A 22,744-nucleotide genomic window follows, 5' to 3' on the forward strand; every position below is an offset into this window, starting at 1 on the left:
ATTACTCAGAGCAGAGCAGAGCGAAGCTTGAATACAAAACAACCGCAAAAGTGAGATAAAACTTACTGGCATGGCACTCCATTCGCATTCGCACTCGCATTCGCGCTCACTCTCGCACGCGCTTGCTCTCCGACAAAAGAACTTTCGATTTTTTCATAATAAAAAGGTTATAACTAAATCATTGGCCGTTTAGTCGGGTAGATGCTAAGGAAAGGAGCGCGACACTGAACACTAGCCGATAAATAAATCAAAATAATTAACAATTCAATTCTTAGTTCGTTTTCCAACAATCATTGTGATCCATCCTAGCCGTATACGCTAAAAAGCCAAATCAATTCACACCTATATCGTTTAGTTACTACTATCCAAAGCCAATTCCAATCAAACAATCCAACAAAATGAAGCCCCAATCCAGTGAACAAAATGGCAGCCATCAAAATGGGGATTCCTGCGCCGCGGATGCAGCTTCCGTTGCCGTTGAGGCTGCCGCCGCCGCGATCCCGACAGCGGCTTCCGCCGGCGCCGTCGTTCCTGTCCTAGGCACCAAAAACAGTCAACAGCTGAAACTGGAAATGCTCAACTTGGGCAACGGAAACAACGGTGAGTTGAGTGTGGAAGGACAGAGATGGAGATGGGGATGAACCTTTAACTCTTTCTTCCTGTTTGAGTCAGAGATCGGAGAGAGTTTGAATTGAATTTATTTCCTGAATAAACCAAATCTAAGCCCAATCTGTAGCTATTGCATACCGCTCCTGTAGCAAATACTCCTCTATCGAGCTCCCTTAGATAACTGAAGCTATGGTTGATCTGATCCCATCTGATCTTGATCTCCCAGTAATTCCCGAGAGATACGTCACGCGTTCAAGGCTGCAGGTGGCGTCTGATCGCAATCTCGCCAAGATATTGCATCACTCCATCCGAGGCATAGATTAGAGCAAATTGGAATTTAATCCGATGCGTATAATGAGCCGACTCCGATTTCCGGCGATGCTGCATGTGCCACACATAAAACCGCTGTCTTCACACATACTACATATACCGCAGACTGAAAACTCAAATTTCAGTACTCTTCTTCAAACAATTATATACAAAAACCACACAGACAGAATGCCGGAGGAGCATATGCATACCACTGGCTAACTGCCCGGGAGTGGTAATGGGAATGGGAATGGACCTTACGAGTATTGACATTGACATTGAAAGATTTGCTTCGCACTTACCGCAGATCGGTGCCGAACGGATCGGATCGGCAGGTTCAATGAGAGCAGCGATAAGATCTCTGGGCCATGGGCCATGAGCCATGTACAAGTACTGAGCCAAAGCCATAGCCACAACGGCAGAGGCAATGGCAGATATGACATAAACTCCTCGTCTTAATCCGGTATTTGGCCAACGGTCTTGGTCTTCCAATCGGAGTGGGAGCGTGTAGTGCAGAGTGTTCAGGGGGAGCAGTGGGGAGACCTGAACTACTTTTGTGAAGGTTAAAAATCGTTTAATTGCGAGCACCGCACCGCACCGGCCAAACACACGGGCCTTTGCCAGCAGCAGAGTCTAAAACGGTTTCGATTCGTGGGCTTCGTCGATATTTCTGTGGCCGTTTTCAGTTTCTTTGTTTGTGTGACTAATAAGCCCCCCAGTCCCAGCCCCCAGCCCCAGCCCCCGGCCCAGTCGCCAGTACTTCACATTTGAGCGATTGCGGTCAATACAAAAAAAAAGAAGTAATATTGTATAAAAATGAAAAAGAGACCTGCACTGCTAATTGTAGCATTTAAAAATTCTCTCAGAAAATGCCATGCACGGTCGGTGGCGGTGGCAACCCTAGCCACTGAGAATCCCCCAGAGATTGGCATTCCTTGTTCCGTAAAGCAGATCGATAGACAGAGAGAGAGAGAGAGAGAGAGGGTGAGAGACAGGGCCAGAGAGCGAGGAACACCTGCCCTGCCCTTTGAAAAATGTGAATAATGACTTAATTGCATAGAACATACAGCAACAGGTTGACTCTGTAACAGAAACGACAACCCCGTCGAGTGGTGACCCATCTCCTACATAAAGATCACATTTATGAGTTTTCGGTCGAGGTTCAGGGAAAGTATTTTAGGGGTCTCCCACAGGCTATTTCTTAGAATGGATCATTCTTTATGAATGACTCAAGATGCAAAAGTAAAGTACAATATGGCCCGTTCATTATCATTCAAGGGAGGCATCACTGTGGCCAGATCAGAACTAGAATTCCCAATGCCTATGTCATCTGCAGCTGGGGGCTATGTTCCGAGATTATGTAAACAAGACCGCCGCCTTAAGCAATTTCCAGATGAATTATTCCGTACTGTTACTGTCTCCGATTGAATTTCAGTCAGTCAGTCACATTGTCAGTACGAATCGAACAGAGTCAAAGATTGACCGAATTAGTATGCGCTGCTCTTAGAATTGGGATTTGACTGGCATAAATTGATTAATTCGGATTTTATGCAGGGAATACTCTAACCAAGACACTCTAACCATCGCGGCATAGGCTGCTTTCATTTGAAGCCCCTCAAGCATCTCATTTGCCATTAGAAGGTTTCCCGGACCCTTAGGTTAGGATAAGGCGGTAGCCGGGGAGAGGGATATTCTCGGGCCAGTGATTTCCACTTTATTTGCCACTGAAGTCAGGAATGGATGTGTCTATACATATGTAGCTCCTCACTGTCCCATTACCCGGGCTCACATGATGGTCTCCTCCTCTAGCATGTACTCCGTGAGGTCGCCGGGCCCCGAAATCATAGTCACGGGTACTCGGTTCATCTGGGCTACCCGCTGGCTAGGCCACACCATGATGTCGCAACAGTTGGTGAGGACGACAACGTTCGTGTTGTTCGTGGAGGTGCACATCAGGTTGCTGCTCTTCTCCACGTCGTTTCCGTTGGCCTTGCGCCGGAAACGGAACTTTACGGGCAGGGAAGTGCCCATCACGGTCTCCTCGTCGAAATACGTCGACTGCATTTGGTTGTATACCGGATTGGTGGTCGCTGGCTTCGTTAACTAGGGGATCAGATGGAATAAGGCATTGTGTTCGCATGAAAGACTCGGGACTAACCTCCTCCAGCACCACCGATGTCTTGAGCCGCTCGCAGGGATCACAGTAGTTGGGGACCGTTTGGGGATCTTTTGTCGTGTCGTGCCCGTTCACATTCGCACTCCCATTGCCACTCGTTTTCTTTTGCTGCTGCTGATTCTTGGGCTTCAAAGGATCACCGCCACGATCCACACACTCCTGAAGGAAGTCTTCTTCGATGTCTATCAGCCGCTTGACGGCGCAATCCCGCTTCAGGAAGTTCTTGATGACGGACAAGTCGCGCGGAACGGCGCCAATCACATCGAAATCATCGCAGCGCGGCTGGGCACGGAAGGTCATGATGTGGCAGACTGTTTCGGGGGGATGGGATGGAGCAAGGAATTTGGAATTGTTTGTTGAAAGGCTTCCTATCGAGTGGTGTGGCAGAGTCGAGTAGATTGACATTTTAACACTTGACGGAGACAAATGCTACTCCTTGAAGAACCTTGAATGTTTCCAGTTGGCGCCAGTCCCAGAGAGACATGCTCTTAGCAGCAGCAACAAGTCCGCGATAGAGAGAGAGAGAAGAGAGCTGCGCAGTTGGACAGCCACTGGACAAAAAACCGTGGGAGTGCGAGACTGTGTGCTCTGCTGCTGCGTGGAGCTTACGAGGCTGTGGGGGAGCTTTCTGGCGCTCAAAGCTCTGCTTTGGGGGTTCTTATTGCCACTGCGGGCTCCAGCAGCCACTCAGTGGAGCAGAGCATTCGAACGCGCCAGCACAAGACGGAGACCAAAGCTAAAGACAAAGTTCAACGTATAATAGAAAGAATCGAGTGAAAAAGTTAAAGAATTTGTGTATTTACTATCGAGACGCATCTTTTTGTTCAAAGTGACAAATATTTGAGCTCCATCTCCAATCTCCCCACCGCCGCCGCCGCGTTTCACGATGAGTTTTACACGCCAACTGTCCGAGATGAGTGCCAGTGAATTGAACGACGCCATCGACGATACCAACTTTCCGCAGGCCCACATCCTTTCGCGCGGCCGCAACAACAGCGTCTGCTCAACAAGTAGCACCTCGGGCACCTCCTCTCTGGCGGACCGGGCCCTGTCGCAGCCGGAGGAGCAGCCTGCTATTCCGCAGCCAGGATCCGCTGTGGGCACGCCCACGGATGAGCTGGTGCCGAGCAGTGGAGCCACAAATCGCCCCCGCCTGATTCTGAAGACGAACGGCAGCATTCCGGAAAACGATGGTACACAACCGACAACACCAATGACACCACGTACATCGACAACGCCAGGTAGTGGTGGGGCTGCGTCTGAGTATAGCCAGGCGGAGAGGAGACCAAAACAAAAAACTCTTTGGCGATAAGCAGAATACGTACTGATACGGCGTTCCAGTGAATGGTTTTGGGGTCAAGGGTTAGAGATGTGCTTCGATTTAGAACAGTTTCATTATTTCCATCTATGCCCACACACACCCGCCAAGGGGGGCATTGCCTCCTTATCTTGCCCATAGTTTACTGATATATGATGATGATGATGGGCTCAATCGCAATCTAACCTGAGTTTTCCTTTTCTCTCCTTTCTGCCATTGCAGGCCACGAGAAGTGTACTTTCCACCACGACCTGGAGTTGGACCACAAGCCGCCCACACGAGAGGCGCTGCTGCCGGACATGGCGCGCTCCTACCGCCTTTTGCTGGGCGGCCTGGGCGAGAATCCCGATCGCCAGGGCCTGATCAAGACCCCCGAGCGAGCGGCCAAGGCCATGCTGTACTTCACCAAGGGCTACGACCAATGTCTGGAGGGTAAGTGAAGCCCCACACTTACGAGTTTCACCTGTTTGTCCGTCCTCTTTCTGGTAATTAGCACCAGGTCACTGATCGTTCTGTTGTTTATCCTGTGCCGTGTGCGTCATGCGTTCCACGGCATTTCCCAAAAGTGCGATCTAAAACTAGTTTCGTGGACAGTGCCGTGATTCATGAGTTTGGGTTGGTCTGGTCTGTGAGGTGCTTCACATTTATCGGGGATTCCTGAGTCCGTTAGTGCATTAGTCTAATTGCTGTCCCCCTGAGTTACAGTTCCACCATCTATAGGGAGTGCTTGGAATGTTACTGTATTATGTCAAAGCAATATAGTAGTGCTCCATACATGCATGAAGAGCATAAAAAGGTCATATATGGTATGGTTTAGTATTGCAAGGTAATCTTTAGTTGGTTAATCTACAGCTGTGAGAGTGAAATAGGAATAATTTTGGATGGTTTACTTTTTCGAACACGAATAAAGATTCTCCTGAGTTATTTAGAATGATCGAGTATCGATCTACATTCTTTTCATGTGGACGTGTCTTCTTTATTTTCCTGGACTGGCCGTACATTTATGAATTATTAATCTAAGCTAGGGATGCCGTATTGGCTGACATAGGTTGTAATGGGGCCTACCACACTGCTATCAATCAATGTAGAAGTATTCTATAGAGAACGACATAAATAGCGGTGTAATACAGTAGAAACCTATGTTGAACAAGTTATACATTGTTGCTTTCAGTAGCTAGGCCTTATTCAGATGGCCTTAGCTGTATCGGATCTACATATGTTAGAACCGTTGTTTAGAGTAACCATATAGTTGCCTTATATAGTACTTTCGATAATAGGATGGCCCAATTTCGTACCGTTTTCATGCGGTTTCTCCGCTTCAAATTGGAATTGCATTTGAACTTGTCATGTAATCAAATGCTTGGAACGAAACAACATTGCAAATAAACTGATACGTGCTACCGCGGACCGGTTCTTCGAGATGAAAATCAGGTTCTACAGTTTGTCAAATAAAATCGCATGTAAAGGCACGAGCGAGTGTGTTGGCCGTTTGAAAGCCAAATGAGAGAAGCGAAAGTGAATAGCCTTCGAAAATAGAGTTCGAATTTTGTGGATATTCCAGCCAAATCTAACTTTGTTTCAACGTGACTTGCGAAACTGACATTAAAAGACCCAGAAGATGTTTTGGGGAGGGGGAAATTTTGATTTCCATCCGGAAACACACTAGAGAACTTGAGCTTTTCTGCATGTATGTTGAGGGGCAGAGAGAGAGAGAACGCTAGGAGTGCGTGGGTGGATGGGCTACTTAAAGCATTTAAAGTGAGTGTTGCGAAAGCTTCCTCTCCTTAACAACCCCAACGCCCATGGCCACGGCCACCGCCAACGCATGGACACACGCACACACACTTGAACTTAACATTCAGTTATGCAGCAAATAAATCGCAACAGGAATTAAGCGCGCCATAAATCACGTGTAAGCCCCAGAGAGTGGTGCTTTTCTCTAAATTGGGTATTTGTCGTCTAAGAACGCAACGACTCCGTGGCGCAACGGTAGCGCGTCTGACTCCAGATCAGAAGGTTGCGTGTTCAAATCACGTCGGGGTCATTTAGAACGAAGCAGCGTCTTTTTTCTCCCCTCTGTTCGTCTTCCTTCTTTATTTTGTATTGTTTCTTTTTTTAAGATGTACTGAACGGCGCCGTATTCGATGAGGATCATGATGAGATGGTGGTTGTCAAGGACATTGAAATGTTCTCCATGTGCGAGCATCACTTGGTACCATTCTACGGCAAAGTGTCCATCGGCTATTTGCCATGCAACAAGATCCTGGGACTGAGCAAGCTTGCACGGTAGGACGGACCACCACAACACCCTAGAAAGAATATTATAATTTATCAAAATGTACGAAATTTGCAACCTTTTTCAGTATTGTGGAGATCTTTTCTCGTCGATTGCAAGTGCAGGAGCGTCTGACAAAGCAAATTGCAGTGGCTGTAACTCAGGCCGTTCAGCCTGCAGGCGTTGCCGTTGTGGTTGAAGGAGTGTAAGTTAAAAAAAGTACAATAAAAAAAAGAAGTTTCTGCATCGGCCGGGAATCGAACCCGGGCCGCCCGCGTGGCAGGCGAGCATTCTACCACTGAACCACCGATGCTTATGATCACCGCTCTGTGAATGCTCTACAAAGCCACTGAGCAATGCATGAAGAGATCTGGATTAATTATTTCGTGTCTTCTTTCTTTTTTTTCGTTTTTCTAGACACATGTGCATGGTGATGCGAGGCGTGCAGAAAATCAATAGCAAAACTGTTACCTCTACCATGTTGGGAGTGTTCCGGGACGATCCCAAGACCCGCGAGGAATTCCTGAACTTAGTCAATAGCAAATAAACTGGAAATGGTGGGACATTGAGAGAACAAGGAATTGGAATACGAAATAAACTAAATCCTACAATATTTTTTGAGGCGCATACATACTTACAAAATACCTACAAAACATACGAAAAGAGAAAAAGAAACACAGGGTCCACAAGCTTATGTTTTTTTAGGATTGATTTTTCATAGTTAGTGCAAATTCTGCAGCCATTTTAATTGTTGACTCGTGTAAAAATTGTTGAAAAATCCTGTTAGCCAAATACGTTTATCTAGAAAAAGGAAGGAATATATAAAAAGAAGGATGGATAGAACAGAATTTAATGCTGGTGTTGGGTAGGTTTATTTTGAATTTTATATTGAAATTTATGGCACTTTAATGATGCGCCTTACAGCCTACATACATACATGTGTATGCGTAAGTGCATCGCGCAATAAGGGAACAACTACTGATAATAAATCAACGCAAACCATTTAGGGAATTTACAATATTATCGTATACAGAGTACGTAACAAGTAATCGAATACCTATATACTCATATCTGTATTTATATATATACAACATAAAAGTTAAATTTAAAACTATCGTGAATATTGGCGATTTTAAATGTTAAAACTTAATGCTCATTATGTACATGTTGTTGCTTGTAGTAAATCGAATCAAAGCTGCTTATAAATTATACAATAAATTATCTAAATTATCTTAAATATTGTTGAAATAGTGTGTTTAAAATATAAAAAAATTGGGGGGAAAAGATTATCCCATATTGACCCCGACGTGATTTGAACACGCAACCTTCTGATCTGGAGTCAGACGCGCTACCGTTGCGCCACGGAGTCTTGCCGAGGGGAGGGTGTCCAGTGTCCCATATTGGACAAAACCAACAGGTTGTCAAGGCCGATTATACTACGTATGAATGCATACAGGCTTAGACCTGAGTTTGTCACAAGCATCGGTGGTTCAGTGGTAGAATGCTCGCCTGCCACGCGGGCGGCCCGGGTTCGATTCCCGGCCGATGCAGTACCATTTTTTCGTTTTTATTTTTTTTTCTGAAGGCAATTTTATTGTGAAACACACTTTCTTTTTCACAGGCAAGTGAATTGGGTGGGCGGTCAATGATAGTTATATTTAAAAAAATGTCTGGAAAACTAATTTTATTTACCCTTAAATTACACATCCAAAAAAAAATGATTTAAAAAAATTAGTCTATTGACCCCGACGTGATTTGAACACGCAACCTTCTGATCTGGAGTCAGACGCGCTACCGTTGCGCCACGGAGTCGATGCAAATTTTATCTTTCTTTCCCCATATAAGCAGCTGCGCCACAGCGCCATCTGTTGTTGAAGGTAAATTTTATCTAGGTGTTGCTGTCAGCATCGATAATTTGCAATCGATAGCTAAAAGTAAAATAAACTTTGTAATATTTGTAAATGAAACATAAAATTTATTATTAAAACCTCTTTTACACAACGTTTACTTATTGAGTTTTTGGTTTTTAGTGTTTAGTTCTTGTGTTTTTTCCTAATGTTTTATCCTTGTTCTGCCTATTGCTGAGGCTGAGGGGAAAGGAGCAAATTTAAATCCTTCCAGTTAATACTTTAAACTAATTTCATCATTAGATCAAACATATACATACATAATAGTGTAAATGGCCCAGAAGATTCTTCCATTGTAAATCTAATGAAATCTAAAAACATCGATGTTTTCAGTTCAACAATGTCCCTACATTCCATACTTACTTGCGTTTTCTTAAGTCTTATGTTGCTGGCAACATTAAAACAGCTTGACCTTTTTTGTTTAAGCCTTGCTTTTACCTTTTTCGCTAAACCTTTTTGTTTGAACATTTTCGCATTTCCAAAATTAGCAACATTCTGAATATTTCCAGTGTGGCCGAAAATTTTCAACCTCCTAGTGGGAGCATCGATGTTTGCTACTATCTGTCGCTTCCCCATCTCTCTCAAAATCATGTCCTCAAAATCATATTTCTCAAAAATTTGTAAAGACGATTTCTTGTGATGGGAGTTGGCCAGGTAAACTCCAACTGATACGGAGGCGCCACCCAACTCCCATCACTATATACAGGAGGGGGTTTCTGTCCATGGGAGGGGGTGGGGTGAGACTGCTCTCGCGAAATTCATACTTGTTTGGTGGAGTCCGGCTCCACCCAGCAACTGAGAGTTTTAAATACATACATATGTATACCCATACCATAAATACATACCTAGTCTATTATAATGTTTAATATATCTTCATAATCAGGATCGGTTGGATCGTCGGCGCCGCGGAAGAGACATGAGCGTCCTGCCGTTAACGTTACCGGAATTATTCTGCCGAATTATTTAATTATATAATTATATAATTAAATTTACCAAGAACCTTTCCAGCCTTTGCAAATGTGAAATTGAATAAATGAAAATATTTCCATCTCTATGAATTTTTGGTGGTCCTGAAAAGGACCGATTTGTTGACGCATGGCAACGTCATCCAACGTCGACAGGGCCGGTTCCCGGCTTCATGACAGTCGCCATGAACCGATACAGTTCTCTGTCAAACTCCCGCCGATATGCAGGCACGACTTCCATATGTCGGACTATTCTGTGCACCTGGCTAGAAATGACCCTCGAATTTCTCCGCGAATAGTTTGCGCAGGTGAAAGACATCCCAGAGCACAGGGTACTCCTGGGCGGCGTTCGTCTTTGCAAGTCTATTGGCGGGGCAGCCATCGCATATGATGCACATCAATCGCGGGCCATATCCTCGCCGACGAATGTTGTCGAGGACGAAGGACAAACCGGAGTCGATGGCATGGCTACCCAACACCTCCTGCGATACGAGGGCCTGCAAATAAGTTAATTGATTAGAATCAAAGACTATACAATACCAAGATGTTGCATGAGGAACAAATACTTTTTATACCCGATACTCAAAATGAGTATTGGGGTATATTAGATTTGTGGTAAAAGTGGATGTGTGTAACGTCCAGAAGGAATCGTTTCCGACCCTATAAAGTATATATATTCTTGATCAGCATCAATAGCCGAGTCGATTGAGCCATGTCTGTCTGTCCGTCTGTCCGTCCGTCCGTCTGTCCGTCCCCTTCAGCGCCTAGTGCTCAAAGACTATAAGAGCTAGAGCAACAATGTTTTGGATCCAGACTTCTGTGATATGTCACTGCTACAAAAATATTTCAAAACTTCGCCCCGCCCACTTCCGCCCCCACAAAGGACGCAAAGTTACTCCCACTCCGAAGCCCAAGGAACAGCAGACGGCCACGATTGAACCCAGCCGCTGGTACTACATCCAACGACAAGCTCATCAGCAGCAACAAGTGTGTATTTAAATGCAGTTCTTTGCAAGGAGCAATATTTAATCATGGTTTCTTTTCCTTATTTTAGCTTTTGGAGACAATGGCTATGTAGTCTTTCTCGAGCACTGCTACCACAAGCAGCAACCGCTGGGTATACCAGATGCATTGTCCAGGCCTCCTGCTGCGGCATCGCCAACAAGGAAATGCAGTACCAACAACCAGTTAGCGCAGGCTCCTGTGCCGGCAAAGCGTGGGAGAAGGAAGCTAACATCTAACGTTGCTGTTGCTGCTGCTCCACCCCGCCACTTCTGCCCAACATTCTATCTTTTTAAAACATTCCAAAAATGTATTGACTATTTAAAGCGGCCGGAAATGGAGGGAAAAATTAACTTCGTGTCTCACTTGACATATTTCAAGAACGAACCTTTTTTCATCATGATAGATGAGTATCATATCCCTCATATGGTAAGTGTTCGACTCAACCGTCTCCACCTCCTGATCCAGCTGCTTCGGCAAATTATAATTAATAACTATTTACAGACATTTCTTCCGATACCGAAGTGGAAAGTGCCGGCGATAGCTGCAAACAACGGTTTAGCTACGGCATTGCATTTTTTTAAGCCTTGCTGTAGTCAAAATACAATAAAAAGGAGAACTTAAAAATAGCCAATCTTGTAGAGAATTTATTCATCAATGGACTAAAATTATATGGGCGAAGCTAAAGATTTTAGTTAGTCAGCATTATTCAACGGAATATAAAAATTGAGCAATAGGAACGATTTTCCTCTTACGTTTTATTACGCTATTACGTTTTATTTTTTTGCTCTCTAAATTGAGCAATATGGTCTCCAACCCTTGACGGAGAACTATTAACCCATTAAAAGCCAAGGGGGTATCTCAATTTTCCACCGAAAATATTGCAAATTTAATAATGTTAGCGCAGTTCAGGTGAAAAATATAGTGGTTTTTTTTAAGTTCAGATGAAAGATTGCATGAATCTACAAGAAGAATTTACAATCGTTAATATTTTCCGCCATTTACCTCAAGTAGTTGAACTATTTAAATAGGGGGGCTTTAGTGGGCTAAGGTCGGTTTTTCATCATACGAGACACTATTGTTGTTGGGAACCAACATTGAGCCACAAAAATCAAAGTCAAGTATTTAAAATAAGCCTGTCGAGTTGAAAATAGATTCATTAATTGGATAAAATTATGTGGGCAGGGCTGAGAGATCTAGATAGCTAGTAATATTGGAGGGAATATCAAAAGCGAGGAATGTAGAGCTTAAATTAGTCGGTATATTCTTCAAATGAGACTTCAATTTCGGTATGTTTCTGAGGGCAGGGCGATATATTTCAACGATAAATCCGCGGTCACACTGACCGCGTCCCGTGGACTATATTTAATTTGTTTAACTAATTTTAGCTCAGTACGCGGAGTAACGCGGCGCCTGTGACTTTTTAGCACAATAAAAACAGAACTCACACAAAATGGCCGATGTTGAAGCAGTGCAAATTATTGCGGAGTCGCTGAAGCAACAGGTAAGAGGCCGAGACTGCCCCCGCACGCAAGTCTGGGATGGGATGCATTTTCTGCAGCAAATGTGCAATCTCCATGCGGTCATATCTAAGATATTAACCTATGGACGCTGATTAAAATAACTGTGGGTCGTCGGTCCAGTGGAAGTGGCAGCAGCAAGAACAACGGAGTCTTATCTAGCACCTGTTTGTTGTGCAAAGTTCAAAAACACTAAGTAGTTGTTGTTCTTGCTACCTGATTATTCTTGTTAATAAAAGTCGAACGGATTTCTGATAAAGACAATGTTCCAAAGGTTTACGAACACGACTCAAACATACTGGTGGTGCACATACCTTCGATAATCTCGTTGGGGGCCCGGATTAAAATCAATAAAACTTTAACCGGATTCCAAACATTTCAATGGAAAACGTGTTTGCATTTTTGGTTAATATGTTTTGTTGATGTAGGGAAATAAATTGGAACATGAATTGGCCTATACTAAACTATTTTATTTATTTATTATCTGAACAAATAAGGGAGCGATGAATGATTGTCCAAACTGTGTACATATTTGGATTTGCAATTGAAAGCTTAAGAGGAAAGGAAATCTTATCGCATTCAATCCTCGAACTTTGAACTCATCCCATGATCTATCACTGCTTTTTGTTAACAGGGTGTGGACTATGTGTTTGGTATCATTGGCATACCCGTTATCGAGCTGTCTATGGCCTTCCAGGCCGCTGGACTGAAGTACATCGGTATGCGGAATGAGCAGGCCGCCTGCTATGCAGCTCAAGCCATTGGCTACCTAACGGGAAAGCCGGGCGTCTGTTTGGTGGTCTCTGGACCCGGACTCCTGCATGTGACAGGTATGGAAAACAGAGGAATTCGGTATGGAATTTGCTAATCCCACATATGTACACAATGCATTGGTTACAGGTGGTATGGCCAATGCCCAGGTCAATTGCTGGCCTCTGATCGTCATTGGCGGAGCTACTAATCAGGATCATGAAGGAATCGGTGGCTTCCAGGAGTGCCCACAGGTGGAGCTTTCTCGCCCGTACTGCAAGTATGCAGCACGTCCTCCCACCGCTGCCCTTATCCCCCTCCATGTTGAGAAGGCAGTGCGATATGCCACCTATGGACGGCCCGGAGTAGCCTATTTGGATTTCCCCGGAAATATTTTGCAATCGAAGGCCCCCGAGGCCCGCATCTACAAGGCATTGGCCCATCCAGCTCCCCCCGTGGCCTATCCACCTCACGATGATGTGATTGCCGCGTCCCGCCTTCTGCGACAGGCCAAGCGACCGCTCGTTATTGTGGGCAAGGGTTGTGCTTATGCTCACGCTGAGAATACGCTAAGGCATTTCATTGAGAACACAAATCTGCCTTTCCTGCCCACACCCATGGGCAAGGGCGTGGTCTCTGATACGGCTCCACAGTGCGTCTCTTCTGCCCGAACACTGGCCCTGCAGAAGGCCGATGTGGTGTTGCTGCTTGGCGCGCGCCTCAACTGGATTCTGCACTTTGGACGCTCGCCACGCTACGACAAGGATGTGAAGTTCATTCAAGTAGACATTTGCCCCGAGGAGCTGCACAACTCTGTTATCTCGTCGGTGGCCATTCAATCGGACATTCGTCCCTTCGCCGAGCAGCTGTTCGAGCAGATGAATGCCGTGAACTTCCGATTCGGCTACGAGCAGGACTGGTGGAAGCAGTTGGCCGTCAAGTGCAAGCAGAACAAGGACACAGTGCAGCAGATGTCGCTAAATACCTCGACGCCGCTCAACTACTACGCTGTTTTCCATCATTTGCGAGAGCTGTTGCCCAAGGACACGATTATCGTCAGCGAGGGTGCCAATACAATGGATATTGGACGTTCCATGCTTCTAAACGAGCAGCCACGTCATCGTTTGGATGCTGGCACCTTCGGCACCATGGGTGTGGGTCCAGGTTTTGCAGTGGCCGCTGCCCTGTTCTGCCGTGACTTTGCTCCCGGCAAGCGGGTTCTCTGCGTTGAGGGCGACAGCGCCTTTGGCTTCTCGGGCATGGAGATTGAGACGATGGTGAGGTACAAGCTGCCAGTGACCATTGTGATTGTCAACAACAATGGCATCTACGGAGGCTTCGACAAGGACACCTTCGAAGCCATTCGCAGCGAGGGCGATCTGACCCAAATGTGAGTGAGAAGATCTTATCGTACTATATCTGGGCTGTACTCAATGCTAATCTTATCTCCTTCAGCACACCACCTTCGGCGCTGGGGGTTCAAGTGCGATACGAGGAAATGATGAAAATGTTCGGCATGCAGGGCTACTTCTGCACGGAAATCGAGCAGCTGCAGACGGCCATCAAGGCTGCCAACCAGCTTACGGACAGGCCAACCATCATCAATGTGGCGATCAGTCCATCCTCGGATCGCAAACCACAGTCTTTTAACTGGCTCACAGAGTCCAAACTGTAGGATACAATCGTCTAGATCTTAAGCACAAATTTCACCATTCCGAAAATTTTATTGCCACGAATTTTTCTGTATATACATGCAATTTTGATAACACCGACGATGGATCCTCATTGATTGGCGCGTTTCAGCTCCTCCTCCAGGCCCAAGAAGTCCAGGAACCAGTTGAAGTCCACCAGCCGGCCCTTGTGTAAGAAAGGCAGCTTGGGGCACAGCTCAAAGGCAATGTTAAGTGGCGCTATGTCGGGCACCTGGTCGCATCGCATATTGAAGAATTCCAGAATATCGCGCACCTCGATCTCGCCCTGTCCATTACGCTGCAGCACCTGCAATATGTCCTCCATCAGCTCTAAGCTGAACGGCAGACGACAGCCCCTCAGAGTCGATCTGACCTGGGCCTCACTGATATACTGCTTGGATGTCGGATTAATGTGGCTCAAATGTCCCGACAACTCCTCCACATTGTTCCACAGGGCTCGCTTCAGCTCTAGCTGGGCAGCGGCCCGTACCTGGTTCCTATCGCAGCTGGGAGGCATTGTCTGCTCAGCCGAGAAATAGCGACACACGGTCACTATTTCGTGACTCAACAGGCTCTCCTTCGACAGATACGACAGCAGAGTGGATCGCATAGTTTCAAAGTCTACGGTGGCAAAGTCCCCAAGATTGCCATCGGGCTTGCAGCGCAGCACAAACTGCTTGTACTCTGGACGCACTGCAGTGCGAATCTTTTGCATGATAGCACGGATGTCGGAAACCGGAAACTAAAACAGGAATCAAGGGAAGATCAAGTGAACACCTTGAGCCTTAGCTCGCTGTCTTGCACTCACCTCGGTGGGATGCTGTTCCATGTAGAGCAGTGTGAATTCATCCGCTGAATTGATGCGAAATATGTGATCCTTTAGAGTGAGAGTGCGCCCAATGTAAAAGTCATTGGGCCGATAGTACTCTGGCCGTGCGGCGCTGAACTTCTCCTGTCCTGGCACAGCAACGCGTGCCCGCTTGAGGAACTCACCGCCCAGAAAGCCAGAATTTCGTCGGGAAGATTCATAGATCTGGATAGTGTCGTCGGCCAGGAAGTAGCTAATAATAAAGACGCGTTCGCAATTGTCGCGTATGGCGGACACCAGCTTGGCCCCGAAGCGCAAGATGCAGCCGTCGTACTTGATCAGCTTCTTGAAGTCGGCCTGCGGTGGCTTTGGCTCAACGGTGATGCAGTTACCCTCGGAGTCCTCGTAGCTGCCCCATCCGTTGTAGGGCGGCAGACGACGCACTGTTCCGCCACCATGGGTGTGGGGAAGCACATCACTTCGTTCTGGAACGGACTGAGGCGTGAAATCCTCAATGCCGTACTGAAAATGAGGTGAAGTGTGAATCGTTTTGGCTTGACCTCTGGTCTCTCCCACCCACCTTCTCTTTGTAGTAGCTTTGCGTGAACTGGTCGCATGCGGTTAGTACTACTGCGCGTCCAAAGACATTTAATACGACGCCAATCTGCAGATCCTGGTCAGTGTAGTAATGTACCTGTTTCTGGCCCGTGTTCAAGGGATCGGCCACGTAGCGCACATCCCGCATGTTGGAGCCCAACACATTGAGCAGCGTCACCGAGGTCTGTTGACCCGGCTGCGTCGGCCCGGAGAACTCTTTGGGTAGCTTTCCTCGTTTCAGGAAAGTACTGGGTCCCTCGCGTCCGGAGTTTCGGGGAAACTTCTCCTTTATATCTATGGTATCGTCGGCCAGATAGTAGCAGATTTCCAGCTTCCGCACGTCACCAAACTCGCTCCGATCGTTCCAGTAGCCATGGAATTTGAGCACGCGTCTGTCGAACTCCAGGAACTGGGCAAAGGAATGGCGCTTGGGCACGGCACTGCTACCACTGAATGTTTGCTTTAACCCAGAGCGTTTGCGTATCTCCGTGGTGGGATCACTAGGCTCCTGTTGCGTCTCGGGCACATGAATCCCGGCTCGATTGAGGAACTGCCTGGTGAAAATGTCACAGCCGCTGATTCGATAGACGCGATCAAAGATCTGCACATCGGTGTCCACGTTGAGGTCAAAGATAGAGATGAACTCCCGGTCCCTGGTTGGCGCCTTGGGTATGCGCTGACGGTGCACCAGACAGCCCTGCGGAATGCCCGAGTTCTCTACTTTCGGTTCGGTGACCTGCATAGTGCCATCTTCCAGATAGAAGTAGATCCTGACCTTGCGCACCTGGTACGGGGCATGGTAAATCTCGGTGAGATTCTCCTTGAAGTAGGCGTTGAAGCAGAGCACCTGCTTGTCATAGGCCAGCCACGGTGGCAGCTTCGTAGTCACCTTCGGTGCCCACAGGGTGTTGATCTGTGCGGGCATTGGCGGGCACTTGGGATCCGCCACAATGCCATTGGGCTCCACCAGCTCCGGCTCCCGGCGATCGGAGAGCATCTGTATGCCCTGATAGTGCATAAGCGTCTGTTGTCGGGGATGGCGACGCTTGCCGTACTACGAGGAGGAGAAAAGAGAGGAGGAGTCATGCATCTGATCTAGGACCTACTCACATCATAGAACTGTGCGCCCGGCAGCAGTGGCATCCCTGGCAGTCGCAGCATAATTTTGATGGCTTTGGGATAAAATACACTTGAAATTTAGAGAATTTTGACTAGCGAAATCTTTTGCCGAAGCGTTTTGGTTACATTTGTGTCGAAAAGAAAATCAAATCTATGGCAGGTAATGCTATGCAGCTGAGATTGCACTGTGCTTTCGTTCGACATTTCTCCACCGTACCGCTACTCGATAAATGGAACAAACACTGCTATGGCAATGGCGGGGTCTCGTCATGGCAGCGCCGCACTATCCAGTCAATCATTTGCAACTGGTAGCGCCGTATCTATGGAGATGCATATGTAGATCCCATCCCACCACAACATCGATTCTTAGGGGGCCCAAGTATTCTTTATTTAATTAGCATCTGAGGTCACCCAATTAGGGGACAAGCAATAAAAATTGATAGCTTGATATAAACATCCATATAAATTTTCGTTGATTAATATTTGGTTTGGTTAAGTTTTGATTTCCACTAAACATTAAAATTGAATTTTCAAGTTTTTGTTTTTCGAATGGACGTAAACACACATCACAATTAGTTACACAGAGATCTAAACGAGATTGGTTTCAGTTTTCGGTGGATATATACTTATGAGAGTTGCTGTTCTTCTGCTGTTCGTTGGCTGCCAGAACCACCTGCCTTTGATTTACTCAGCCAGATTGGTAACAAGTTCTGGCTCTAATTACTTTCGGCGCAGACGTCGCGTTGTTCGCTAATTAGTCGAACATGCAAAAGCAGGAAACCCACCGACAGCACGTGCTTTTTCTCACCTTCCATCTTTCATCTTTGATCTTCTCTTTTATGTAAAATTCTGTCGTAAAATCGAAGAGGTATGGTATACGCTGTCCAGAGCCCAAGCGGACAGCACGAAAAGCGGCAGAATGAATCTCATGTGAGTGATTTGACCTACAATTTACGGATTTGCCCACACATACATAGGATATACAATTAAAGTATTCAACTTTTTTATAGAATGATTCTTTCGATGCTTTTGCTGGCTGTGGAAAGTGGGCGGGCCATGAGCGCCAATCTCACGTCCTGGCATCATCACCGGAGGCAGAAACGCTTCCTGATCTACCAAAATGGAGGAGTTATCAAGGTGAACTATCGTAGGAATATTTTTGAAGAGTGTAACATCAATAAGTAATACATATTCTCTGCATAGCTGGTCACTGGATGCGCATTTCCGGTTCCGTTTCAAGAGAAGAAGGCCTGGCGCCAGCTGGTCTGGCTGATGAATTTCCATTATCAATTCAACGAGCCGCAGACACCAATTTATTGGTGGAATCTTTGGAGCAGTGCTCGTGAGCTAAAAGGTGCTAATCCTCCTGCCGCTTTGCCTATTGTGGATGAGCCGCAGCTTCTGCTGTTCAAGTTTGCCGAGAACTATATGTCGCAGATTGGGCAGAATGGAACGGCTTGTCTGGAGCGTCTGATCTGCGAAAATGGACAAGTACACGAGCACAGTGGCCTCTATGCCCAGCTGTTGCACAGACTGCTGAGGTAAGAGAATTTCCAGGTCCAAATTGAAGCAAATCTCTAATCTATTATCCTCCATCTGCTAGACCCCATCGAACGCTGGACGAACGATATCTGGATGCCTATAGAATGGGACGACACGGAGTGAATTGTCGCCGAGCATATCCGCAGGCGTCGCACTGTCTCCTTGACGACTATATCCACCTGCATGAGCGAGGACCAATGCAGAGTTTTGTTTAAGCTTAGAGTAAGAGTATGTAGGCGCTGGTTGCCAGTAGAACACACAACATTTACACAACTAATTAAAGGTACAATAGTATCTAAACAATTCTACATGTACGTATATGAGTGCATTTGTACAACATTTAGGCGGACGTTCCATCAAAATTTACTTCCTAGGACCGTTGTCGACGTCTTCGTCGTCATCATCAGAGACTCTCCAGGGGAGTTGAAAGTATCTTCTGCTGTTGGCTGCAAGCCAGAAATTGGCGCAAGATTGAGAACAGAAGTTACAGGTGAAAAGTTGCTTTGAAGAGCTCCCAAATCTGTAAAGATGCAATGTGAAAATGGTTTCAGATACACAAAAATGGCCCCAATCCCCAATCTACTTCAGTTTAGTGGTTCTTATGGTTGTGAAAGGTTCGGTTGCCTAACCTAGAAAGCGTTCGGGACCGGTTTGGGTGTCAGATCAAAACATTGACGCAGGCAGGCCCTGCATCAACACTCACCTCTTGACAACCATGAAGTAGTAGGTAGTGTACAAACACCTCGAGCATTGGGTAGTCGTGCAGCGGGCGATGGCGCCATTGTTGATCTGCGAGCTCATATAAGGCTCGGGGAGGAGGCGGTGCAGGGCACTGTTCTCGTAGACAGGCACCTGACGGTTCAGCGTTTGGATGGCATGCAAACAGTCGTCGTAGAGCGTGATCCGGTTCTCCTTGGAGGGCACTTCGAAGACTCTTCGCGTGCCCACCGGAAGCAGCAGGCGTTTGTATGTAGCAAGCTCCCGCACCCAGAACAGACCCTTGTGGCTAATGGTACTGCATTTGAAGCGAAGGGTAGGTAAAGTTGCAATCATGTAGAGGTGGATCTATGACTTACATGGGTGTGAACTTCTGGCGATTGTCGTAGAAGTTCTGATAGAACTTCTCGTAGATCATGGGCAAGTAGTTGATCGACGTGTTGTGAAATATGCGCACATGGTTCATAAACTTGGAGAGAGCAGCCGGCAAGTAGATGAGAGCGCAGCCTGCAAGAGAACCGTACCCAATACTCATCTCGCTCTTTGGCTTGGTATTGTATTCGAAGTACTCACGATCAGCTGCGAGGGATTGTAGCATCGGTAGGTTGGCGATGCGCTCGGGTATGTGCAGCAGGTTCTCATTGTCGCTCAGGTTCAGCTCGTTGAGGCGGACGCATTCGCACAGCTGTATGGGGAGGCGGCGGAACCGATTCTTGGATATGTTCAACTGTTCCAAATTGCGCAAGTTGCTCATCTCTGAAAGGGTTGACAGTGGGGTGGGCAATGCAGTGGATACCGGAGTCGCTCTTGGGGCGTTCTAGTACTCTTACCCTTTGGTAGTTGTGTCAGCCGATTGCCGGAGACGTTCAGCTGCTGCAGACGGAGCAGCAGACCCAGGGTGGGCGGCAGCTCTTTCAGCTCGTTGTTGGAGACATCGAGGAACTCAAGGTTCTCCAGCATATAGATGTCATTGGGCAATTCGGTCAGGTTGTTCCCCGCTAGATGGATAAACTTGAGGGTCGTGATGCTCAGCAGCCATTGGGGTATCGCCGAAATGAAGTTCTCCTTGAGGTACACCTCCTCTAGATCCTCATACAGGAACAGGTCCATCGGCACATCCCTGAAGTTCAGATAGCTCCAGTGCAATATCGTTCTGTTCATCTCGCTGCCGTTATACAATTTTCGTTTGGGATTTTTATTTGAATATCGTGTGAAGCGAACTTGTTTGCTTTGATTTTGTTTCTGTTTCTCGGTTTTAATTATATTTATACGTATTTTTACGCGGTCATGATCAACATTTGGCACCGTCACCCACCAAACACAAACTGCCACCAGCAGCAAGCACCCTGGTGCCCCAGCCACCAAGAGATACAACAACAGCAGCAGCAACAGTTTGCTCTGGCGACCAAAAATTTTCTTTCGTTCGGCTAAATTTGCCTCATTTCTCTGTCGCAATTTTCTCGCTCGCGAGAAGCACTCAATAGCCCCCGAATCCACTTTTTTGTTTGTTCCAAATGGTTCCTTTATATTTAGTTATTTCTCTAATAAATCGCTGCTTGCACTGGCCATCGACGTATGCGTAATGTGTTGCCCGCCTCAGAGTATGCAACGGATACAGAAGAGCGGAGCGGCCAAATGCCAAATTGCACGAAAAGCTTTTGCCCCTGACATTGAATTTTCCCCGGTCCCCGGCATTGATTTGCAGCTAACTGCTCCTACTTGTTGTTGTAGTTGTTTCTGCTGTTGCTGTGGCTGTTGCGCTTGTTGCAGCCTTCAAGGTCGTTGCTGCAACGTATGTACATACGTACATATTTACACATATGGAAGGGGATGCTTTTTGAGAAGAAGCTTTGAGAGCTTTGTACTAAACTCTTGCGTTCTGCAAAGTCCAATTGAGGAACCAGCCAGAGCTAAGCTTTATATAAAGCTTTAGCCTACATAGAATCGAGTCCATAAAATGATCCAAACGGATCGTTTTTAACGCACAAAAGAATATAAAATGGATATATGACTGAAGTGGCACAATATTTATTGTTTGTTAACATAATATTAATATATTACATCACTTATCAAGATTTTGTGACAGCCTCAAGGGCATAAAGTCTAGAAATAGTCTTATTTTACAAATAAATAAATCCTTCCATGGGGCATACGCATCGATTGAGGTATCATCCATAGTAGTTATTTCTGTGTCCATAGCCATAGCCTGGCGAAGAATGGTGGTGATGGTGGTGGTGTGGATAGTACGGTGGTAGCGGTGGCGGCACTCCCAGTGGCAGTGGAACAACTACTACATGAGGAGCGGGAAGTGCTCCGACTACGCTCAAAAGGAGCACAATAAAAGCGATCACAGATTTCATGTTTCTGGCAAGACTTCTCAACGAACTGATGAGAATCTGTAGCCGTACTTTGGCTTTTAAACAAATCTGCCTATGGAATGGGGGGATTTTGCCGCAGCGGTGGACAAACAAAGAGAAGAGAAAACAAACCAAATTTCACCCAGCAAATGGTGTGAAACGATTGAAGATGGGATTTACCCCTGATGAGTACTCGCATTTTTGCCTTATTTGCATTATTTAGCATAGCAAACTTTGGTCAGTCAAGTAAAGCTTTGCACCTGGGGAGGAATGAAGATGGGGAGCCACCAACACCCTGCGTTAATATATGTAACTGTGAGTTGCTTTTTGCCCAAGATCTGGGAGATCGTGCAATCGTCAGCAGCGTCTGAGTGGAGACTTTTTCCCGTATGGCTTATGGAGGAATAAGGCGTTAATTGAGAGAGAGAGAGATCGTCAGAGCTATGAGCACTTACCAGGGTGTCCCAGCTGAACCATTGGCGGCACATCAGAATCAGCAGGCTGTCGAGGCGGTTGGGGAACGGGTGCGGGATCCAGAAGCCCGGAAACAGCCCCTGTAGTCCCGTAGAAAGCCTGCGTGTTCTTGTGGGGATCATCGCGAAATGGTGATGTTAATTTCCTGAGAATGGAAAGAAGATTGAGAGATGGCGTTCGTATTTCGGTTTAATAGTTTCGTAGCAGCCAGTAAACTAAGCACTACATTTTCATAAAAAAAAAGGCGTAGCGGTGACAAGAACCTCAGCACTTAGCAGATACAACTGCCTAAAAAGGGCATGAAACAGTGCTGGAAAACAAGAAAATATATTTGAAAGACATGAATATTTCAAAACGGGATTTCTGCTGGCCCAGAAGAACGGCTGGGGAACCACCAGGGCAGATCGAGACCATGCCGCTCCGAGTTTCTGGCCAAGTACAACCATAACTCTTTCGCATTGTGAAGGAGATCGCCTCCGGTGTCAAGTTAGCCGGCAAAAGCTTCAGAAGGATTTTAAGATTTAGGTAGAACTTTCCAAATAGCGGTCAACATGCTCATTCTCTTCAACAGAGGTGCCTAATCCTATGCGCAGACCATTAATTTCGCC

At 46.4% G+C, this 22,744-nt stretch overlaps 6 protein-coding genes and 5 non-coding genes across 14 annotated transcripts; 5 read left to right on the forward strand and 6 right to left on the reverse strand.

Moving 5' to 3' along the window:
- Positions 1 to 165: 165 nt before the first annotated feature.
- On the forward strand, positions 166 to 7,924 carry LOC6600830 (GTP cyclohydrolase 1). 3 transcript variants are annotated; one of them, XM_002025843.2, is made up of 5 exons: positions 166 to 600; positions 4,635 to 4,844; positions 6,533 to 6,698; positions 6,776 to 6,892; positions 7,105 to 7,924. In XM_002025843.2, exons 1-5 carry the CDS (start codon positions 399 to 401, stop codon positions 7,232 to 7,234), a joined length of 825 nt encoding a protein of 274 aa, XP_002025879.1. In that variant the 5' UTR covers positions 166 to 398; the 3' UTR covers positions 7,235 to 7,924. The 3 variants fall into 3 exon arrangements, with proteins under 3 accessions (XP_002025879.1, XP_026842007.1, XP_026842006.1); XM_026986206.1 differs by lacking the exon at positions 166 to 600 and adding an exon at positions 3,803 to 4,287; XM_026986205.1 differs by lacking the exon at positions 166 to 600 and adding an exon at positions 3,804 to 4,335.
- Positions 2,610 to 3,464, reverse strand: LOC6600813. The gene is made up of 2 exons (XM_002025844.2): positions 3,077 to 3,464; positions 2,610 to 3,021 (listed from the first exon to the last, which is right to left on the reverse strand). The coding sequence occupies exons 1-2, from the start codon at positions 3,392 to 3,394 to the stop codon at positions 2,704 to 2,706; spliced, it is 636 nt and encodes a 211-aa protein (XP_002025880.1). The 5' UTR covers positions 3,395 to 3,464; the 3' UTR covers positions 2,610 to 2,703.
- Positions 6,385 to 6,456, forward strand: Trnaw-cca. Its single transcript has one exon. It is a non-coding gene; the product is annotated as a tRNA-Trp (tRNA).
- Positions 6,930 to 7,000, reverse strand: Trnag-gcc. The gene has a single exon. It is a non-coding gene; the product is annotated as a tRNA-Gly (tRNA).
- A 60-nt stretch (positions 7,925 to 7,984) lies between the features above and the next one.
- On the reverse strand, positions 7,985 to 8,056 carry Trnaw-cca. The gene has a single exon. It is a non-coding gene; the product is annotated as a tRNA-Trp (tRNA).
- A 110-nt stretch (positions 8,057 to 8,166) lies between these two features.
- Positions 8,167 to 8,237, forward strand: Trnag-gcc. The gene has a single exon. It is a non-coding gene; the product is annotated as a tRNA-Gly (tRNA).
- Positions 8,238 to 8,427: 190 nt separating this feature from the next.
- Trnaw-cca lies at positions 8,428 to 8,499 on the reverse strand. The gene has a single exon. It is a non-coding gene; the product is annotated as a tRNA-Trp (tRNA).
- Positions 8,500 to 11,930: 3,431 nt separating this feature from the next.
- LOC6600980 (2-hydroxyacyl-CoA lyase 1) lies at positions 11,931 to 14,599 on the forward strand. Its single transcript, XM_002025842.2, has 4 exons — positions 11,931 to 12,065; positions 12,716 to 12,911; positions 12,982 to 14,221; positions 14,287 to 14,599. The coding sequence occupies exons 1-4, from the start codon at positions 12,015 to 12,017 to the stop codon at positions 14,504 to 14,506; spliced, it is 1,707 nt and encodes a 568-aa protein (XP_002025878.1). The 5' UTR covers positions 11,931 to 12,014; the 3' UTR covers positions 14,507 to 14,599.
- LOC6600979 (EF-hand domain-containing family member C2) lies at positions 14,536 to 17,155 on the reverse strand. Of its 2 annotated transcripts, XM_026985386.1 has the most exons (5): positions 17,038 to 17,155; positions 16,775 to 16,981; positions 15,911 to 16,711; positions 15,331 to 15,852; positions 14,536 to 15,264 (listed from the first exon to the last, which is right to left on the reverse strand). In XM_026985386.1, the coding sequence occupies exons 1-5, from the start codon at positions 17,086 to 17,088 to the stop codon at positions 14,614 to 14,616; spliced, it is 2,232 nt and encodes a 743-aa protein (XP_026841187.1). In that variant the 5' UTR covers positions 17,089 to 17,155; the 3' UTR covers positions 14,536 to 14,613. The 2 variants fall into 2 exon arrangements, with proteins under 2 accessions (XP_026841187.1, XP_002025877.1); XM_002025841.2 differs by having other exon boundaries at positions 15,911 to 16,981.
- A 75-nt stretch (positions 17,156 to 17,230) lies between these two features.
- On the forward strand, positions 17,231 to 18,945 carry LOC6600977. Its single transcript, XM_026985387.1, has 3 exons — positions 17,231 to 18,183; positions 18,250 to 18,587; positions 18,650 to 18,945. The coding sequence occupies exons 1-3, from the start codon at positions 18,058 to 18,060 to the stop codon at positions 18,801 to 18,803; spliced, it is 618 nt and encodes a 205-aa protein (XP_026841188.1). The 5' UTR covers positions 17,231 to 18,057; the 3' UTR covers positions 18,804 to 18,945.
- LOC6600976 (leucine-rich repeat and death domain-containing protein 1) lies at positions 18,900 to 20,885 on the reverse strand. The gene is made up of 5 exons (XM_002025839.2): positions 20,136 to 20,885; positions 19,879 to 20,061; positions 19,665 to 19,812; positions 19,292 to 19,603; positions 18,900 to 19,108 (listed from the first exon to the last, which is right to left on the reverse strand). The coding sequence occupies exons 1-5, from the start codon at positions 20,464 to 20,466 to the stop codon at positions 18,952 to 18,954; spliced, it is 1,131 nt and encodes a 376-aa protein (XP_002025875.2). The 5' UTR covers positions 20,467 to 20,885; the 3' UTR covers positions 18,900 to 18,951.
- Between the last annotated feature and the right edge of the window lie 1,859 nt (positions 20,886 to 22,744).

The sequence above is a fragment of the Drosophila persimilis genome, unplaced genomic scaffold (assembly GCF_003286085.1).
Source record: "Drosophila persimilis strain 14011-0111.01,24,50 unplaced genomic scaffold, DperRS2 tig00000002-arrow-pilon, whole genome shotgun sequence".
NCBI lineage: Eukaryota > Metazoa > Arthropoda > Insecta > Diptera > Drosophilidae > Drosophila > Drosophila persimilis.